General features: G+C 39.1%; 1 protein-coding gene across 5 annotated transcripts in view; it reads right to left on the bottom strand.

Moving 5' to 3' along the window:
- Positions 1–21,215, bottom strand: part of STAG1 (stromal antigen 1) — a 198,826-nt gene that overhangs the window by 31,868 nt on the left and 145,743 nt on the right. For 4 of the 5 annotated variants that reach the window (XM_041004538.1, XM_041004566.1, XM_041004557.1 and 1 more), the window contains exons 11-19: positions 20,841–20,939; positions 20,200–20,279; positions 18,551–18,658; positions 15,750–15,864; positions 9,280–9,397; positions 4,118–4,221; positions 1,448–1,540; positions 1,269–1,358; positions 918–1,121 (exon numbers count right to left, since the gene is read on the bottom strand). In XM_041004538.1, coding sequence (XP_040860472.1) covers positions 918–1,121; positions 1,269–1,358; positions 1,448–1,540; positions 4,118–4,221; positions 9,280–9,397; positions 15,750–15,864; positions 18,551–18,658; positions 20,200–20,279; positions 20,841–20,939 — 1,011 coding nt within the window. The remainder of the gene's footprint in view (positions 1–917; positions 1,122–1,268; positions 1,359–1,447; positions 1,541–4,117; positions 4,222–9,279; positions 9,398–15,749; positions 15,865–18,550; positions 18,659–20,199; positions 20,280–20,840; positions 20,940–21,215) is intronic. The other variant, XM_041004548.1, reaches the window with a different exon arrangement.

Raw genomic sequence — 21,215 nt, 5'->3', positions numbered from 1 at the left:
TGTATATCTCACTTTGCAATAAAAATAAAATGAATCTTAAAAAAACCCCCACTAGATATAAGGGCCAGCACCATGGCATGTTGGCTAAGTGTCCAACAGTGGCTCTAACACCCTACAGAGGCACTGGTCCAAGTCCCAGTCGCTCCACTTCCGACCCAGCTCTTTCTCTGTGGCTTAGGAAAGCAGCAGAGCGCGGCCTGAGCCCTTGGGACACCTGACCCATGTGGGAGAGCCAGAGGAAGCCCAGCTCTGGATTGGCCAGCTCCAGCGACTGCAGGCATCCGGGGGACAATCTCTCTGCCTCTCCTTCTCTCTTTGTAACTGCTGTTCAACTAAAAAAAAAAAAAAAAAAAAACTTTAAAAAAAATCACAAAAAATTATAAGTAACGGTTAAAAACAATGAAAAGCTCTATTAACAGCAAAAAATGTCTTAAAAATTAGTTGCATAGAGTAATGACAGCACCCCGTCGGCCTCTGTCTAGGAGAGCCTGAGGGCCTGTGGCGGCTTCCCAGCCCTGTAGTGGACAGGAGAGCGCGGTGCGGCCACAGCAGCGCCTGCACGGGCACGCACACAGCTGCTTCGGGGTAATATTACTGGCAAGCAGGCCACTCCTCAGAGACCCACTCCCCTTTGACTTCCTGTTCACTGGCACATTTTAAGAACTTGGAAATATTAAAATGCAAATTAGCATCCAGGAATAGGAAATAAAATAATGAGTTAAGAAAAAGCAGGCTTGGAGAAAAACAAAAACAAAAACAGTTTTCACCAAATTTTTAAAGTAAAGCATAACTTATTGAACATGTAACTACAGCAATACTGTTAGCTTTTGAAAGGGACAGAGAATTCCATTCCATTCCAATCAGAACCATCTGCATACTAAGTGATGCTGAGTGCTCATTAGTTGACAGCATGGTACCTCCTGCAGCAGGTCCTCCACAGAGTGATTGAATCGATCCACAAACTCGTCAATCAGCTGGCTGCGAGCGATGTCCACCCTGTTCTGGATGGTGTACTCCTCACTGCACAGGATGCTGTACGTCTTACTGCAGGCTTCCAGAACATCTGATTCTACGTGTTTCTCCACAACAAATTTAATCTGTTTTAATAAAGCATCCAAATGCTGATGAGGGAAAACAAAAGAAAAGTTGTGATATTTGGAGTTTAAATAAAAGTAAGAATCTATCGAATAAGAAAGCGATACAACGACAATAAAGAAGCCAGTCAATAACATTTCAAACAGCAGAATTTTGATTTCACATCGTCTTACCTTTTCCATTCTGCCTGTGCTATAGATTTCCAGATCAAAATACTGTGGAATTTGTAGTAAGTTTGCTACCTTCTCTGCATCCGCAGAATACTAGGAGATAAGCAGAGAACAGAGCAGTTGGCTACCGCAGGGGGACAAGCAACGCGCAGCAGTTTTCTTAGGGAAGCCGGGGACTCTACCTTCGACAGAAGCATGGGCAGCGTGATGATAAAATGCTCAGTCAACTTGTTTCTATCATCAATTTGAGTTTTTCTTTCTTTGGCAGTTAGCACCTAAAAGTACATGACAACAGACAAATAAGAGGGCCATGTGCAAATTATCAATTTCAAATATGACAAAGAATAAGGAAGCCCTGGCAGATAATGTAACGGGCAATTTTATTAGAAACCTAAAACAAATCAACCAAACTACTTGGTTACGTTAAGCAAAAGTACAAGCCTTTTAGAAAAAAACCCATAATTATGACTATTAAAAATATTGGAATCAATAAACACAATTTTTCTAAAGCTTTAATCTCATCGTGTTGTGGTCTCACCTCTGAAGAACACACGCACACTGCTTAAAGCGCCTCCAGAGGCTAACTCTGACTTTAAAGACAGACATGGCTTCACTTCTCACAAACCTGCTCAGTAGCGATCAAGAGACAACAGCCTTCAGTCATGGCACAAACGTCAGCTAATACGGCTCACTGCTTCACCCTGAATCCAGCCACAAGTGATTTCAAAAGGACTTATAGTAATGAGTGAAGAATTTTATAGAAAAGAAACATTCCAAGACACTATGCTATCACGCCAGGCCCATATTAACTTTTCTAAAAACATTAGTACGTAGCTGGAGTGGAAGTGCAGCAGTTGGCCTTCAAGTGGCTTCCTTAAGGGAAGCTGGACATGTTGGCTTACCCACTGTTCCAAAGTGCTGGCTCTGGTCATTATTTTATTTTAAAGACTTATTTTAATTTCATTGCAAGGTCAGATATACAGCGTAGGGGAGACAGGAAGACTTTCTGTTCAATGATTCACTCCCCAAGCAGCAGCAATGACCGGAGCTGAGCTGAAGCAAAGCTAGGAGCCTCCTCTGGGTCTCCCATGCGGGTACAGATTCACAGGGCTTGGGCCATTCTCCTCTGCTTTCCCAGGCCACAAGCAGGAAGGAGGATGGGAAGTGGGGCTGCTGGGACATGAACTGGCACCCATATGGGATTCCAGTGCATGCAAGGCAAGGACTTCAACCACTAGGCTACTGCACCAGCCCGGCCCTGGCCATTATTGCTTCAAGTACATTTCTTGTTGTATCCTTTTCAGGACTTCCATTGTAGATATTCTGGTGCAATTGATGTTCTGCACATTTCCTAAGCTCTGTTAATTTTTCTTTAATCTTCCACCCCTCTCTTTTATCTAGAATAGATAATTCTTACTTATCTGTTAATATTTAATTTATTGTTTCTTCTGTATTCTCAAATCTTCCATTTAGCCTAGCTGGTGAATTTAAAATTTGTGCACTGACTTTTGAACTCGATTCTTCTTCCTTCTGCTTTTGCATTTATTAGACTTTTTAAAAAATGTTTATTTTCATTGGAAAGTCAGATTTACACAGAGAAAAGGCAAAAATCTTTTGTCTTCTGGTCACAACAGCTGAAGCTGAGTTGATCTGAAGCAAAGAGCCAGGAGCTTCTCCCAGGTCTCTCATGCAGGTACAGGGTCCCAAGGCTTTGGATCATCCTCTACTGCTTTCCCGGAACAGAAGCAGGGAGCTGGACGCAAAGTGGAACAGCCACAATACAAACCAGCACCTATATGCTGGTATTTAGTCAATTGGACCATCACGTTGGCCCAATCTGTGTAGTTTGTTTTCTCTCTGATGTGTGAATTCATATCCTTAATTCTGTTTTGAGCCTTTCTCCATTGTGCTGAATGGATGCCAGAGCCATGACTTGCGGAGTAAATCTCCCTGCTGAGAAATGATCTGTTGTGTTTTAGAGAATCTATTCAGTCATATTGGACTTACATGGAACTTGACTTAATTCTAGGTTTCCCAGTCAGCCAGAGGTAAGTGGAGAACTATTCTAACCCATGTACGGCTCTCATTTGGAGGACATTTTAATCACATTTTGGGTTTCTCACCACTCACTCCTACCAACATGGACCACAATTTCAGATGATCAAAATGCTGAGACTTCAGTATTTCCATCAAGTTTGCAGTCAATAGTTAAACCTGTGTGCTTTTAGAACTTAATCATGTAACACCTTCTAACATCAAAGCTGCTGAGTTTGCAGACAATGCCACTAGCAAAAATACAGATCTGAAGGTCCAAGCTGGTGTGTACATATTGTACATCCGGGTAGGAAGGTCACCTCCAGTTCCAGTTTCTGAGGAGGAACCAAGGATCTTCACTTGACACTCTGATGGTGGGGAAGGGGGCCATCCTCTGCCAGCTTGCACTGCTTAGCAGACATGATCTAACTTCCGTCATTACTCTGGACATCTTAATCTTAACTCATTTTTAACAGAAACACCACCTGTATTACCACTCTTACCACAGAAAAGGAAGTTAATATAGATAAAGAATTCACTGATGTAATGATACTGTAGTTGGTAAACAGAAGTTCGGAAGCTTGTATGCTTTTATTATCTGTTCACTTGAAATGGATATAAATGCAAAATTTTTTAAAGTATTAAGTAAGTACCAAGATGGAATAAAGTATAGGTACTGGTAACATGCAGAAAAGAATATACCTCATTTGCAAAAGTGTCATGGATTTTGAGACACAAATATCAGTGAAATTCAAATATGGTCAGGACATGTCATTGTGTTAAGTCTCTTACGCACATTTTCCATTAGTGTAACTTACTCTCTTGCCGGTACCCCTTCCCACTGGAGGATGTGCCTCAGCAGCTTGGCGAATTGTACAAACCATTAGCTCTATAAGAGCACTCTCTTGGCGATCAGACATTGCTAAGGCAAAACAAAATACATAAATGTGTGTAAACGATTTTATAATAACCATACAAAAACAGGAATAAACTACAAAAAAACCCCTTCAAACCTTACTGATTATTCTAGGACTATAGTTAACTTTTGCATATAGTGGTTTTCTTTGTCCCTTTAAAAAGTAAAGCAAGTAAAGCAAAGGCACATAAATGAACCTGGGCTTCTCCCATGCTACTCTGTTGGCTGGTGCACATGTTTCTACTTCTTTTGACACCATTAATTTCAGAGCTCTTAACTGGCTTTTCCCTTTTTCCTTCTTATTGAAAAAGATCATGCCACACTGTTTTAAAATTAAGACTTTTATTATCTTTGAAGACAATATACACAAAGATCTTAAATATTATAATTATTATTCAATTTATATACCGCAATAGTCAATATTCTTCTATTTACGATCATTCAAATTGTTTCCAGATTTTTGACACCATGAAAAATGCCACAATAAACACTACTAACGTGTATACATTAATGAAATTAACTTGTTTATTTCTGTAGAATCTATGAGAGGGTAAGGGCCGCAATTATGGTATTAGCAAGTTAAGCCTTCGCTTGTGAAACCAGCAGCCCACATGTGCATCAGTTTGAGTTGCAGCTTTTCTACTTCTGACCCAACCCCTGGACAATGTACCCAGAGAAAGCAGTGGAAGATGGTCCAAGTGTGTCTCTGCATACAAGTAGAGCACCAGAGACTTCGGTTTCTGGCTCTGACTTGGTCCAGCTCTGGCTGTAGTGGTCACTCAGAGAGGGAATCAGCAAGCAGATTCTTCTGCTTTCTGTGTAATTCTACCTCTCAGATAAACGAACACTAAACTCTAAAAGGGATGGTAATAGGCCAAAGAGCAAACTGGCAAAATGCTGACACTAACAATCCACGATTATTTACTGCAACTTTTTCTGCAAATGATAATGATAAGAATTTGTTCTCTATGTCCGTACTGGCACTGTTGTGATATAAACCCCTTTAATTTTTTTTTTTTTTGCCATTCCACAGCTGAAAAAAAGTATTAAATCAGTGGATATTTTATTTTGCCTTTTCTATTAAATCAATGAAGTGACATGTATTTTGCTTTTCTCCTTCCGAAGATTTTTCTGTGTTTATTTTTTTGCCTATTTTTCTACTGTTGCTCATTTCTTGTCCTTTAAGAAATCTATTCTATTAGGGGCAGGGACTCTGCCTTTCCAAAGACCCAAGTATTTTCTCCCAGATTATCCTTTGTTGTCCACGCTATCTTTTGTCAGACAAAAATAGTTTTTACAAAGTCGTATCTATCTCCTTTGGCTTAAAGCCTTGTTTAAAAAAACTGCCTTTAAAGATCTGTTCTAGAAACACATCCTTTGTTTTCTTCTCCTACGGCTCTTCTCCCCTTTGTCTCCCAGTCCCTCTTACTCTCCAACCTTTAACCTTTACACTGTCTGGGGGCCAGCACAGCGGTGTAGTAGGCTAATTCTCTGCCTGCAAGCACATTCTATAGGGGGACCTGTTCATGTCTGAGCTGCTCCACTTCTGATGCAGCTATCTGCCTACAGCCAGGGAAAGTAGCAGAGGATGGCTCAAGGTCTTGGGCCCCTATCCCCATGTAGGAGACCCAGAAAAAACTACTAGAAACTCCTGGCTATTAGCTTTAGTTCAGCTCATCTCTGGCTCATTTGGTCATTTAGGGAATGAACCAGTGGATTAAAGATCACTCTGTATTTCCTCATCTCATTAAAAAAAAAATTACCTTTAAAACAAAAATAAACAGAGCCTGGCACAGTAGCTAAAGTCTTCACCTTGCACTCTCTGGGATCCCCTGTGGGTGCCACTTCTTTTTTTTTTTAAAGATTTATTTTTATTATTTTGTTATTGGAAAGGCGGATATACAGAGAGGAGAGACAGAGAGGAAGATCTTCCATCCGATGATTCACTCCCCAAGTGAGCGCAACGGGTCGATACTACGCCGATCCGAAGCCAGGAGCCTCTTCCGGGTCTCCCACGCGGGTGCAGGTTCCCAAAGCCTTGGGCCGTCCTCGACTGCTTTCCCAGGCCACAAGCAGGGAGCTGGAAGGGAAGCGGGGCTGCCGGGATTAGAACCGGCGCCCATATGGGATCCCGGGCGTGCAAGGCGAGGACCTTTAACCACTTGCGCCACCGCGCCGGGCCCTGTGGGTGCCACTTCTAATCCCAGCTGCTCCACTTCCCATCCAGCTCCCTGCTGTGGCCTGGGAAAGCAGAGGAGGACAGCCCAAAGCCTTGGGACCCTGTCATTGTAGCCAGCTGGGAAGTGAACTAGCAGATAGAAGATCTTTCTCTCTGTATCTCCTTTTCTCTGTATATCTGCTTTCCAATAAAAATAAATAAATGGTAAAATGAAGAAGCAAATGATAATAAATCTAAAAATGTTAGTATGTTTGGCCTTTATTTATGCCAATTAGTAGTATGTACAGGCCTAATTATTCCTACCATATTCACAATTATGCTTCTAATCAGCATTAAATAAACCAGACTTCCCTGTTGAATTAGTCATTTAAAAGTTTTAGCTTTTCATATTCAATCTCCTACACCTGGAATGAACTATCTCTGAATTCTTTACTTTCACTCACTAGATATTTTAGTCATTTTAATTATTTAAAAACAGACAAAAGCAATGAAAAGCTAAACAAAGGCATTATGATATGCTGTACTTTACTGTCTGCCCAAATTAATTCTGTACAATGTGTTATATACATCTTAATTCAGTCATTTTAACTTAGAGAAAACATGAATTACCACTTATTTTGGAAGAAACCTACACAATCTAACACCTAATAATATCAAAAAGCTTTCCTCTAGTGACAACCAAATCTGTATAACTACAGAATTTCCAACTTTTCACATGTGGCTTTTTCTCAAGTGAGCTGACTTGGTCCAATACTGTTTCTACAGCATTTAACATAATGTTTAGACTTATAAGGTCACCAACAAACCTTATAATTATTTATTTACTTATTTGACAAGTGACAAAGGGATATCTAGGTATTTCGCCAGGGTCTCCAACACTGGTGGCATGGGCCCACATAATAGGGCATTTACCACTGCGTTCCAAGGCACATTAGTAGCTGGGACTTGAACTGACACACTGACAAAGGAGACTGGGGTCCAAAGAAGTGGTTTAACCTCACTGTGGCACAACATCAGCCAGTACTTAATTTTTTCTTTTTAGATATTGATTTATTTGGGAGGCAGAATGAGAAAGAGTGAGAAAGAGAGAAAATGAATCTTCCATTTACCAGTTTACTCCCTAAATGATTACAATTGCTGGAAGTGGGCTAGGGTGCTGACAGAAGCTACTTCTAGGTCTCACCCTGAATGCAGATACCCAAGCTCTCGGCCAACTTCCTCTGCTTTTGTAGGTGCATTAAAAGGGAGCTGGATTCAAAGTGAAAAAGGAAGGAATCAAACTCAAGCCATAGCAGATGTTGGCAAAACAGCAGCAGCTGAGCCTGCTGGCAATGACCCAGATCCCACCAAATTTTAAGATGATGAATCAGTAATTATTTTTGTTTTGAATAATTTATTCATATTTACTTTATCCATCAGCTGAATTGCAGAATGTTAGCATCAGAAATCGCCAAAGAAAATTATTTATTTACAGTTGCTCCGTTTATATTGAAGAAACTGAGACCCAGAGAAGTTTCAACTTGGCTGTATTGATCTAATGGCACAGTATAAACAAAAACTCAGGCCACATAAAACTTAATCCAGTAACAAAATTATTTTGAGAATGTACACACCCAAACAGACACAGAATGGTTTCAGGAAAATACTGTAAGATAATTTTAAGGTATTGTGATCTAAGTTGATTTTGGGAGTATTTAACAAGGTACATTTTCTCAAATTTTAGTCCTATAGCTCAGGTGTTTAACTTGACTTTTCTTCATTAGTATTTTACAATACTTCATCTATGTAAAGCATAGTTTAACTTCTAGCTAGTTTTTAAATAAGTTAGTGGCAACATTTTCAGAGATTCTAATGTTCCCATCTCATTATTTTGCTAGCTAAAACCACATCCAATCAGGTCCAATCTCTACAGTCCAGGTCAAGGAAACCCAATGTCAACTGAATTTAAACCACAGATCACCTCATAGAATATCGACAACTATGTACATATTACGAGTAAATGCACTGAAATTACCTTGTTGATTCAAAGTTTGTCATTTATTGGCTTACGTAAGATTTACATAACAATGAAAAGCTAACAATAACAAAGGATACGGGGCGTCTTCTGCCACCCTTCCAGGAAATAACCTTACAGAGCATAACACACACACACACACACACACACGACCTGGAAATCAGAAATAGTGAGTTCAAACCATCTTTAGTAATTTACTAATTTGGTGCCATAAACAAGAGAAGAAAAATAGTGGAATATAACCCTTTGCTCACATATTGATCAGGTAGCAGTGCATAAAAGAGGAACTGATTTAACCAGGAAATCATAAGATAATGAGAATAGTTAGAATTCATGGGGTTGCTGAACTTAGTGCCACTATGAGTAATTTAAGAGTAAAAAATTCAAAATGTACTTTTATAATCCCATGGTCACAAAGTGAAACGAACCCAGAGTGCAGCTGGTGTTTAATCCAGTCAGTAAGGCCCCTCAGTTCGGCAGCAGAAAGGGCCATCTTCTCTTCACTAACTTATTTAAAGGCAGAATCGCAGAGGGAAAGAAAGAAAAACACATCTTCAATCAGCTGGTTTATTCTCTGACTGCAACAAAGGGGCTAGGTCAGGCCGAGGCCCAAGAGCCGGGAATTCCAACTAGGTCTCCCATATGGGTGCATGGGCACAAGGACTTTCTCAGGCAGAGCAGCAGGAAGCTGGACTGAAGCGCAGCAGGGATCAGAAAGGATGCCCGGATGTAGGAGGTCAGCACTAAGTGTGGCTTAACCTGCCAATGTGGTTCAACCTGGCTTCTGGCTTATTACAACAAAGAAATTACGATATATACTATGGCACATTAGCATTGGAAACAATATATTAAACACATAGAAATACTGTACCTTCCTCTCCTTGAACAGGTTCCTCTAACAGCAACTCCGTCATACACTCCCAGTCTTTCAACAATTCTTGAGAGCTCTCCCACAAGCTGTCCACCAAGTAGGCCGCATGCTCATGTAACTAAAATTAACAAATCAAGTGTGACTAAATGGCATTTAAGAAATAAACTTGAAATATTTTCAGTTAATGAACCATTTTCTTTATAGCTGAAAATGGTGTGGTCTGGATGACTTGAAGAACCATCTAGAAAATAATGCATATTTATAGTCCATTGTTAATAATGTAGATACAGTATGTAAAAATTATTTAAAAAAAACATTTTCAGTAGTTAACACTAGGGATTTCCCAGTTCAACATCATTTGCAGGTGTGAAAACAAAAAAATAGTTAGCAGAATTTCTGAAATTACAAGCTCCATGTAAGTCACTTTTCACTACTCACAGTTGTCTGGTTGTTACTATTCTTTCGCTTTTCTTGTCAAGAAAATGAGTCACTACTCTTTTTTAAAAGTTTATTTATTTATTTGAAAGTCAGAGTTACAGAGAGGGAAAGATAGAGATAAGTCTTCTGCCTGCTGGTTTGCTGCCCAGTTGGCTGTAGCAGCTAGGGCTGGGTCAGCTTTTTTTTTTTTTAAAGATTTATTTTTATTATTTTTTCATTGGAAAGGCGGATATACAGAGAGGAGAGACAGGGAGGAAGATCTTCCGTCCGATGATTCACTCCCCAAGTGAGCGCAACGGGCCAATACTATGCAGATCCGAAGCCAGGAGCCTCTTCTGGGTCTCCCACGTGGGTGCAGGTTCCCAAAGCTTTGGGCCGTCCTCGACTGCTCTCCCAGGCCATAGGCAGGGAGCTGGAAGGGAAGCGGGGCTGCCGGGATTAGAACCGGCGAGGGTCAGCTTTTGAAACCATCAGCTTCATTTAGGTCGCCCACAAAGGTGGTAGGCACCCAAAAACCTGGGCCATCTTCTGTTGCTTTTCTAAGGTTATTAGCAAGAAACTAGATCACAAGTGGGGCAGACAGTACATGAGCAGGCACCCACACGGGATGCTGGTGGTACAGCCGGAAGCTCAGCCAGCTATGCTACCCCTCCTTTCTTACTTCACAAGCTTTTCCTTGCTTTAGGGTCAGAAGCATAAATGACTCCACCTTCCCTCTTTCCTATACTTATTTCCATTTGATTCAGTGCATTTCTGTGCCATTCTAATTTGCTTAATTTGAGACATCGCTGTCTCCGAAAGTCTGCATCAGCAAGAATCTGGAGTCAGGAACTAGAATAAGTAATCAAAGCCAGGCATTCTAATGTGGGATATTTGCATCGTGATTGCTAGGCCAAATTCCCACCTTTATTCAGATCTTCTGTTGGTCATTACGCTTGAACATACTGTTTGGAATCCATGCTCTCACAGTAAACAAGCACATTTATTGTCAGACAATTCACATTAAATTCTACATCACTTGCCAATCATTAAACCCTGGAGAATAACCTACAGGCAGTAGCTTTAATCCTTCTAGGACTTGGACGCATTTCTCGAAGCTTTTATTAAAACAAAGTAATCTTATTTTCCTAGTGACTTAATTATACCTTTCTATTTATGATTCACCTTTATTGGGTTCAAAGTAATTCCTAAATATCTCTTTAGAGATTTATTTATTCTTATTTGAAAGGCAGATTTTTAAAGACAGGAGGAGAGACAGGTCTTTCATTAGCTGGTTTACAACCCAAATAGCTGCAAAGGCTGGAGCTGAGTCCATCTGAAGGCAGGAGCCAGGAGCTGCTTTCCAGATCTCCAACGTGGGTAGAAAAGGACCTGAGCCATTCTCCACTGCTTTCCCAGGCCATACGCAGAGAACTGGTTTGAAAATGGAGCAGCTGGGACTTGAACCAGCACCCTCTGGGATGCTGGTGTTGCAGGCAGAGCAGCATGATAATGCTGCCATAGCCCCACTCCTAAGTATTTTGTTTTTCATTTTCCCTGCCTTCCAGTTTCTTGCAGACACTTTAAACAAAGGAGTTCACAAATCAATGGTGTTTCAAAGTGACGTCTTTAAAGAAAAAAAATCATTTCATGCAAATCTTTCCAAGAAATGAAGATTCCTAAACACATTCACACCAAGTCTTTACTCCTGCTGAAACACAGCCAGTCAGTGGTGACTGCTGAACAACATTTTAGAAAAAAAGCAAGCAAAAATTGTAAGTTATCAATCATGGTATACAGCTGAACATCTGGAGAAAATTTGATAAATCTGTCAATTTTTTGCATTAAATCAGTATCATGATTCCTCTTCATTCCATATTGCTACGAGGAAAATGATTTTAATTCCACACTGACCAGGAACATTCTGGCTGAGTATTTCTGCTTCAGACGAATGGTTTCGATGTCTTCTGGAAAGCATCATAGTTTGTGCAATAAATTATGGTGACATTTGGACTAATGACATTCAAGTACCAGTATGTTGCTATTTGGCAAGCATCTAAAATACAAGGTATTTTGCTGCTTTAAATTAATGACTATCATAAAGATTGTGATAACCTAAAAACACTTGACAGCGAAATATAAACTGGTAACTATTTTACACAAATTTAGTAATTTCCATTATTTTATTTGAACTATTAATCTCCTTCAATTTAATATCTTATAATTATATGAATACATTACTATTTTAAATTTCAGTAAAACAACAATGAAATTAATCCCAGTCAGTGGTCTATCAACTTATTTGTAACACAAACTCATTTCAAATATGATACCTAAAGGGTTTTTTAAATTTAACGTTTCATGCATTAGTAAAATTTCACTCAATAACTTGTTACAATAAAGCGAGGGAGAGGTCAGGTTAAGATACAATCAGAACTTCACCGCACTCTCAGAGTATGATTCCACAGGATGGTGCTGTGGTGCAGGGGTTAAGCCACACCCTGCAATGCCAGCATTCCAAATGCCCCCTGCTAGTAACACAGAAGACCTCAACAGAGTTCCCTCCTGGTTTCCGCCTGTGCAGGCCGCTGTGGCCACCTAGGGAGTGAGCCTAAGAGTGGAAGACAGCTGACTCTCCTTTACCCTCTGTTAACTCTGCCTCTCCCTGATAGGGTATCATTCAAAGAAATACATTCATCATTTAAAATAAAATCAATCTGGGTGGTGGCATGGTAAGCCAGCATCACACAAGGGCACCAGTTCCTGTCCTGGCTGCTCCACTTCTGATTCAGCTTCCACTCACGGGCTGGGAAAGCAGCACAAGGTGGCTCAAGTTCTTGTGGCCCTGTGCTCACAAGGAAGACCAGAGGAAGCTCCAAACTCCTGGTCTCAGGTCAGCTCAGCTCTGGCCATGTGGCCATGTGGTGAGTGAACCAACCAGTCCGTGGAAGATCTCTCTCTCCTCCCTATAAATCTTTCTTTCAAATAAAAATAAATAAATCTTACAAAAAAATGAATATGACTTCAATTCACATTCAGCTCCATGTGTATGCATGTGTAACACCGAAAGATTTTGTGGATAATTATAAAACACTTGAAATATTATTCCTCCATAAAAGAATGAAATCCTGTCATTAGCAACTATACCAATGGAACTACAGTTTATAAAGTTAAATGAAATAACCCAGACAAAGAAAAGAACTGTATGAACTTGTTCATATGTAGAATTTTAAAAAGTTGATACGTGTAAGTTGAAAGCATAATGGTAGTGACCAGAAGTTGAGGCAAACAGTAAGTGTGAATAGAGCAAGTTGATGAATGGGTATGAATTACAGCACAGAGGAGAAAACACAGGCTACGGCACAGTAGATTGACTATAGATAACAATGTACGCTTTTCTTAGAAAGCTGTGAGAATTTTGACTATTTCTACTACAAAGAGACAATAAATGTTTGAGATAATAGATTTAAACTTTGCACAATGTATATATGCTTTAAAACATTTTTATGGTACTCTGTAAACACAACTTTCATGAACCAGTTAGAAATAATAACAAGTTCTTTGAGGGTGGGAAGAAAAGATTTTCACAAAGGATGTTTTTGGTGAAGCAGCGCACAGCATAAAGACCAATATAACCACCACTATGAATCAACTTGAAACTCTTAACATATGATTTGTAGTTGCTTTTGGTGCTAATAAGAATGTCATAACAGAATCAAATATATCTTACACCAGGAATACTTAAGTAAACACAGGAATACAGTAGTAATATCTCAGAATACTAAAAACAGAGTATTGCTTTAAACTAAAATCCACATAAAATTAAGGTTATACCTCTTAACAAAGTCCATCAACTTTCAGAAATAAAAAAAACTCATTTAATTAATGAAAAAAATTCAACTAGTCAAGATCATATGTCCTAAATTTTTAACAATATATAATATTTGCATATTTCATTCCTAAACCATTTGAAACTGTTGTGCCTTTAGAGTCACCTTTAACATGGGACTTCTTTTCACACAATAGTTCAATAGGCCAGGCAGACGACAGGACCCTGAAACTCCACCTGGACTTTTAACAAGCGAAAGGTACCTGAGTTCTTCAGCTGTGCCGCCTCCCAGAATCTGCTTTAGCTGGAAGCTGGCTGGATTAGACCTAGGCACTGCTGTGAGGGTGGCCTGCCCCAAGCAGTGACAACTGCTGAACCAAACGTTCCCTGCATACTAACTGAACCATATTATTCCTCCCAAACCTAGAGGACACTTCAAATAATTTGAATGGCCTACCATCAGTATGATAGTTATTTGATATTTAGGGTTTTATTTTTTAAAATTCACATACTGTATTTTATTGTGTAATATAGCCACAACTGCTCTGTAAGCAAAATTCTATTTGGCGTTGAAGAATAAACTTCATCCCAGAACACTGTAGAAATACAGACTCTAAGGTCACATTCAAATGTCACTAAATCAACGCTGGCATTTTAATAGGAATCCCCAGTGATTTGCATGCACATTTAAAACATTATGCTTACACACAATTTTACTATTCAAATTCAACTCTCCAGTTGGTTTTCACTTTACTGTTTGATTCCCCAACGAAGAAAACATCAGCAACTTCTTCACTTTTTCTTGCTTTATCCTGAAGTCTAGCACGTGTTCAGGCCCACTTGTCATACAGTTGCTTTGACCTTCTTCCTGACTCCTACAGAGGTCCTCTAGCACTTTCAAAATTGAGTAAGAATCTTTTTCTGTTTTTTTTTTTTTTTAAATTTTAAACCCATAGTTACACAGAAAAGGAGAGACATATAGTTCATTCCCTAGTTTATATCCTAGATGGTTCCAATAGCCAGGGCTGGGCCAGGCCAAAGCCAGAAACTTGGAATTTCATCGGGGTTTCTCATGTGCACACAGGAATCCAAATATGAGAGTCACCTCACTGCTTTTCCCAGGCCCTTAGCAGGGAGGAGGATCAGCGGCCAGGCAAGCATGAACTGGCACCACATGGAATGTTGGCATCACTGGTAACAGCTCTATCTGTTCTCCTACCCCAAAACTCTTAAATTTCTCTTCTTCCCAGATACTCCAGTACAAAAAAATTTTTTTCCAAACAAAATTAAGAATCCTAGATTTTAGTTCTTTACTGGTTTCCTAAATCTGTTTTCAGTAGTTATTTAAAAAGATTCATTCATTTGAAAAGCGGATCTATACAAAGAGTGAAGGAGAGACAAAGGAATGAGGAGAGAGCGTTCTCTGCTTCCCAAATGGCTGCAAGTGCACCAGGCCAAAGCCGAGAGCCCAGAGTATCTTCTGGGTTTTCCACGTATGTGCAGAAAAAAACTTAGGCCATCTTCCACTGCTTTCCCAGGTACATTAGCACAAAGCTGGAACAAAAGTGAAGCAGCTGGGATTGGAACTGGCACCCCCATGGAATGTTGGCAGTATAAGCAGTGGCTCAACCCACCACACAACAGTGCTGGCCACATTTTTACTCTCTTCCTAAACCAACCAGTTCATTCAATCACAAGTTTTTTAGGTTCAGCTCAGAAGGAAATACAAAGTACCAACTAAGCAAGCAGCTCAAAATGCTCAACTGTGAGAATAGATCTTTGTAGATACAACATTACGAGTTTTAATTCTAAAACTGTTTAAATGATAACTTACAAGACGTGTACGATAAACTAAATGTGAATTCATAGTTTTCAGTATCCTTATTAAATAATCAGTTTAAAATATGATTGTTATAACAGTCTGACAACTTTTAATAAACTGTTTAAACAATATGATTTAAAGGCCATAGGGAAAAATTAAAGAAAAACAAGCAAAAGCACAGTATTCAGTATTATAGGAGAACAAGAGTCGATCCACACCCACACGCGTTTCAGAAGCTTTCCCAACACAAGAGAGAGTACTAATTCCATAAGCAAGCAACTCATGGAAGACACTCATAAAAATGGATTTGTCATCATATGATTAAAAGCTTAATGAATCAAATGACAGTTTTTACTTACTATGCAACATGAAACAAAGTAAGTAACACCCAGCATTGCTTACCTCACTTTCCAGAAAGAACAGAACGAGCATCCTTATGAGGTTCCCATTCGGACTGTTCCTTCCCCTTCTTTTTGCTAATGCTTCTTCAGCTTGTGGATCATGTCTGCTAAACAATCTATACAAATAAAACCAGAAGATTACAAATGCACACGGATACAGATTTTCTTCCTTCACTTCATACATGGATTAAGAAGAGAGAAGCAACAGGATCAGGTCAGATCATCTATTTCAATACAAACAGGGAACTGACGACTTTCCAGACCAGAAAAATAAAATTCTTACTGATGTGCTAAGCAATGTCCAAATGCTGTTATTATTCTGCATGGACAGAGTAGGTAATTATCAACTGATTTCTTTTGCCTTAAATATAGATTTACAACTACAATTTATAACTATAATAATGTAACTGTAGCATTTTCCAAATTTGCAAGCAATAATGATGAAAATTCATATTTAAAAGTTTAATGGCAGAGATGTTCCATAGGATGGTTCTCTCCTCAAATGCCTGAACCACCCAAGGCTGGGCCAGAAGGAAGGCAGGAGCCTGGAAGCGTAAGTGGAGCTTGGACTCAAACTCGAGACGTTCTATCAGGATGGAAAACATGCCTACGTGATGGCTTAGAAATTCCGTTAAATGTCCACTCTGCATAACTTTTCCTTTTTAATTAAAACATCACACACTTTCACTTGTCTGAACAGAACACAAAGGGGAAAAGAGACAGAAAGGGAGAGACCTCCCATTTGCTGCTCCACTCCCCAATGCTCCAGTGAGTGTGCTGGCCAGGCCTGTCTGCTTCAGCTCAAGTCCTGGCAGGTCCAGCATCTGTGAGTGACCCAGAGGATGGCAGCATGCGCCCTCCCTCTCCCTTCCTTCCTCAAGTGGATAAAAATCAAAAACAAAAAGAGTTCATTAAAAAATCTAAAAGAACAAATCATGAATTTCTACAGAGCAACGGCCTAAAATGTGCGTAACACAGTGAAGCTTTATTTGCCCAAGAAGTAAATGATTTTCAGAGATTTACTTTTCTGCATTTTATGTAACATACTGATTAAAAAAAAAAAAGTCTAGTAAATATCACAAACTTGGAAAAATACAACATGATGAGTCTCTGGTACAGCACTGAGCCTGCCGTTGGGGATGCCTGCATCCTTCTTATCAGACGTCTGGTTTCGCACCCTGGATCTACTTATTGGAAATAAGTAATAGCTCAAGTACTGGGTACTTGGCTCCCAGATGGAAAACCCAGATGGAAGGTTCTGGCAATTGCAGGTAATTGGGGAAGTCAGGAGAGGGAACATCTCCCTGTGCCTATTTCTTTTTTAAAAGGAAAACACAAGGCAGATAAGGAGCTCCAACTCAACACTCTAGTTTACGGTCTGCAGTCCACACAGGATGACCTCTTTACTTCACATTTCTTTTACTTTCTGAAAGACAACTTTTGGAAAACTTATGTAGACATTAAAAAGTAATTCTTATAAAAGGAATTTAAGTCTGAAGTACATCCTTTATGTCTGTGCAAACAATATCTCATGATAAATAAGGAGATAAGATTATTCTGCAAGCCACCAATACCAAAGGCACTGGCAAATTCAATATGCCAGTATGAAATTCCTGCTGAAATCTTTCATTTTTGCCCTCTTTGCTCTCTCTACCACAATGACCAGCCATCAAGATTTTCCACACAGGAGCAACTCTTCCCGCTGGGAGAGGCCCCACAGCGAGCATGCCGCACTGATGCAGACACTGCAGGGAGGCCCAGGCTTGTCAGAGTCAAAGTTCATCCTCCCACAGAACAGCTGTTGAGGGCACGACTGAAATGTATGCTTCAGCATACTCCTAAATCAGTACATGACGGACTAAAACACAAAATACAAAACAAGCCACATGCAGATAAGAATACTTTAAGAATAAATTAATCTACTAAAAATGATAGAACATATACAGTAATAAATCCTGACCCAAAATTTGCTTCACAGAACTGTTCACATTTTACAGACTCATTAGTTCTGTATTTTTCCTATAAGTGAGGGTAATTTTTTAAAGCTAAGCTGCAACTGCACATATATTACTAAGAATAACTGATTAAAATAATCTTTATCCCAGTGAACAGAAGAGGAAAAAGAAATCACACAAATTTGGGAGGTATTCTGAACATTTAGACTACAAGTGTTGAGAAGGTAACAACTCAGATTTTTTTTTTAATAATTAAACATTTATTTTGGTTTAATTTGAACGGCAGAAAGACAGAACGTCTATGCACAGATTCTTCCCCAGCGGCTGCAATGCCCTGAGTCAGGCCAGATTCGGTGATCTGGACCTCACGCCAGGCATCCATGTGCACAGCAGAGACTCAAGCCTTCGAGCCACGCCCGCTGCCCCACGGGATGCGCATCAGAAGCCAGACTGGAAACAGAGCCGGGCCTGACCCAGGAACTCTGACAGGAAGTAGGGAGTTCACAGAGGAGTCTTAAGAACAGTGCAAAGGCTGGATCCCTGAACTCAGAATCTTAAAGGGAGGGGAGAGGAGAGCACAGTATATTAATTATCTAGGGAGCTTATGGATAGATCATGTACTTTGGCAATTTCTACTTCATGCTCCTAAGTGGGACCCATCCTTTCAGATTTCAAAGAAAAGGAGCATGCTTTAGGGAACATCATTTTAAGTGACACAGTTCCTAATGTGTACCGAGGCTACAAGGTACTATAGACCCTGGAATTGAAAAGGGACAGTCTGAGTCTTCTGTAAACAACCAAACAAAACACAAAAAGCAGGACTTGTCTTCAAAGACGACGAGCTCACTTTTTGTGAAGGAACTCTCCGGCTGCCACTGCGACAGGGCGATGTGCTGAGTACACCAAGTGGTAAACATTTTCGCAGTCCTCATTAGAAAGGGCTTCTTCACTGCCACTAAAATAAGGAACATCATAAAATAAATATTTATCCTCAGTTTTACCTTTACTTACATTTTGAATATTATGAAAGCTCACTGTATATTGATTTTGATTGTTTTACCTTACTCCAAAAGGAATACTTCCTTATAACTCTGAGACAATTAATTAGTATGTAAAATTCAGAAAATGTACAGAGAGACTGTTCAGTCTTCTAGCCACATATATTCACAATGACTCTTAATACATAAGGGTACTTGCAGAAATTTCACAAAAAAACGGAATAAAAGTTTTGTGAAATTATAGGAAGGACCTTCAAAATTTATGTAGAAAAGTTATTGAAGACACTATAATTCAATTTCAAAATACAGTGTTCTAAAATAAACACTTATTCAATTCTGCATAACTTTTATCTTACCTGAGAGACTAATGGGGGATTTTGAGGGAAGGGAGAGAAAGCAAGAGGATGGTTTTCTCCCCAAATGCTGCGTTGAGGATGAAGCTGCAGGCCCACTCAGCTAGCAGGAAAGTAAGAACCCAAGCCATCATCCTCTGTTTTTGGGCCATCAGGAGAAGCAGGACCAAAAGTGGAGGTCAGAGTCAATCCAAGGCACTGTGGCATAGGATGCAGACAACCTAGACAGTGCCCTAACTCTGTGCCACATGAACCACCCCATCACAAACCTTTTCAAGTACCTTTCCACACCCAATGAAATATTATTCAACCATAAGAAAAAAATTGTTATTTACAGTAACATGAACAGAATAGCTGGACATTATGCTAATAGACATAAGCCTGAGAAAACACACAACCTGTACATTGTCAGTTATATGTGGCAGCTAAAAAAACTGATCTCACAGAAGTAAGAATAAAAGTGGCTACCAGAGCTTCAGAATGGTATAGGGTTGGGGCAGATACTGAAAAAATTAAAAGATTTTTATGGGTACGGAGGAGGATTGTTGGAGGGCAGAAAAACCTTTGAATATTCTATAATTTAGTAGGATAGCTACAGTTGATAATTGAATATTTCAAAAAATAATAGAAATTTCAATTTAACAAGTGTCTATGATAAACCATATCACTTATTCTTATGTGATCATTACACTTTATACATATGCATTTTAAAAATGACATTGTACATTGTCATTTCAAAATATTGTATGTACAGTGTACAACTGCCGCATGACAAAATATTTTAAAGAAATACAAGAGAAAAAACCCAGAAAAACCTCTTTCTAGAAAAGAAATAAAAAAATCACATGCAACTAGTGAAACTCTTTAAATTTCAAGGAGGAATTGATCTCAGTAACGCACAATTTATTTCAGAACAGGAAAATGTTTTACCAAGGTGTTTTACAAGTTGACCTAGAGTGGGTGGAAATATATGTCAAATTTATTCTTGACGCATCGAAAATCTTAATGAAGATTTAAATATAAGACTGCATTGATGAACAAAAAATAGATCAACAAAACAAAATTTATCATGTCAAACAGGATTTAATCCAGAAATGCAAGTGTGCTTTAATCTTAGATAAAGTATTAACTGATACTATACTTACTGAAGTATCAGAGTAACCAATCGAATAGCTTCCACAGCAACATCATATTCTTTATCAAGTGTCATTGATACAATGCGATCCTAAAAAAAAAAAAGTGCAATAAACCAAACACAAACAGGAGTCAGGAAAAAACTTAAGGTAATATATAGGGATCCTAAAATGTTCATGGAAAATGAGTATTACAATAAAGCTATGCACGAATATCCTATTTTTACACAAGAGTAAATATATTTTGACTCTACTTTTGTACAAGTTTTGAAGTCTCCTCAATATTCTAGGGGTGTATGTACAATGTCAGGGACAGATAAAACTGCTTCAGACTTGAAGCCATAGTGAAGTCTCCAGTCACCCAAAGACAGTTTCCTGGTGTATTTACTGTTAAAAATTTCATTTACTAGCACTACGACAATTATACCTTCACTTGGAGAATCTGTTCATAAAGACATAAAGAAAGTTTTATTTTTGGCAGGATAGCCTTCTTTCAAAGGTTGGTGAAAACAGTTATCCATCCATTTAATATAGAATTAAAGAGTTATGCCCTAAAGCATATAAAACAAATGCTTGGTATGATAATGCCATTTGCTAAACTAGTTACAACTAACACCTGTGGTATCAAAAGCTTCATCGTTTCTAATGCTTACCTTGAATCGGTTGGTGAACAGTTCCAATTTGGGGAATAACTCTCTGTTGGTGTACAGACTCTGGAGAGCTTTCAAGCACTTGAGCCTGACTTCCCCTTGCTACAGAAAAACAATACAGCACAATGAAGCCATCAATTCCATGTTACAAATATTAAAAAGCTTTTCAAGTTTCTCCCTAGACTAAAATCCACTCAATCATTCCAATTACTTCATATTGTAATTCCATACAGAGTAAGACAACAAACGCACACTGCTGCACTCATACCTAACTCACAGTGGACCCGTTACCTGATTAGCAGATCAATTCTGAAATCCAACTGTAGGATTTTTAACTTATAATTATACTTACAAATGGCTACTCTCATTTGTCCTTTA

Source organism: Ochotona curzoniae, unplaced genomic scaffold (genome assembly GCF_017591425.1).
Source record: "Ochotona curzoniae isolate NIBS_2020 unplaced genomic scaffold, NIBS_Ocur_1.0 contig_1302, whole genome shotgun sequence".
Classification (NCBI taxonomy): Eukaryota; Metazoa; Chordata; class Mammalia; order Lagomorpha; family Ochotonidae; genus Ochotona; species Ochotona curzoniae.
The sequence above is the reverse complement of the archived record's forward strand: the minus strand, read 5'-3'. Positions and strand labels throughout refer to the sequence as shown.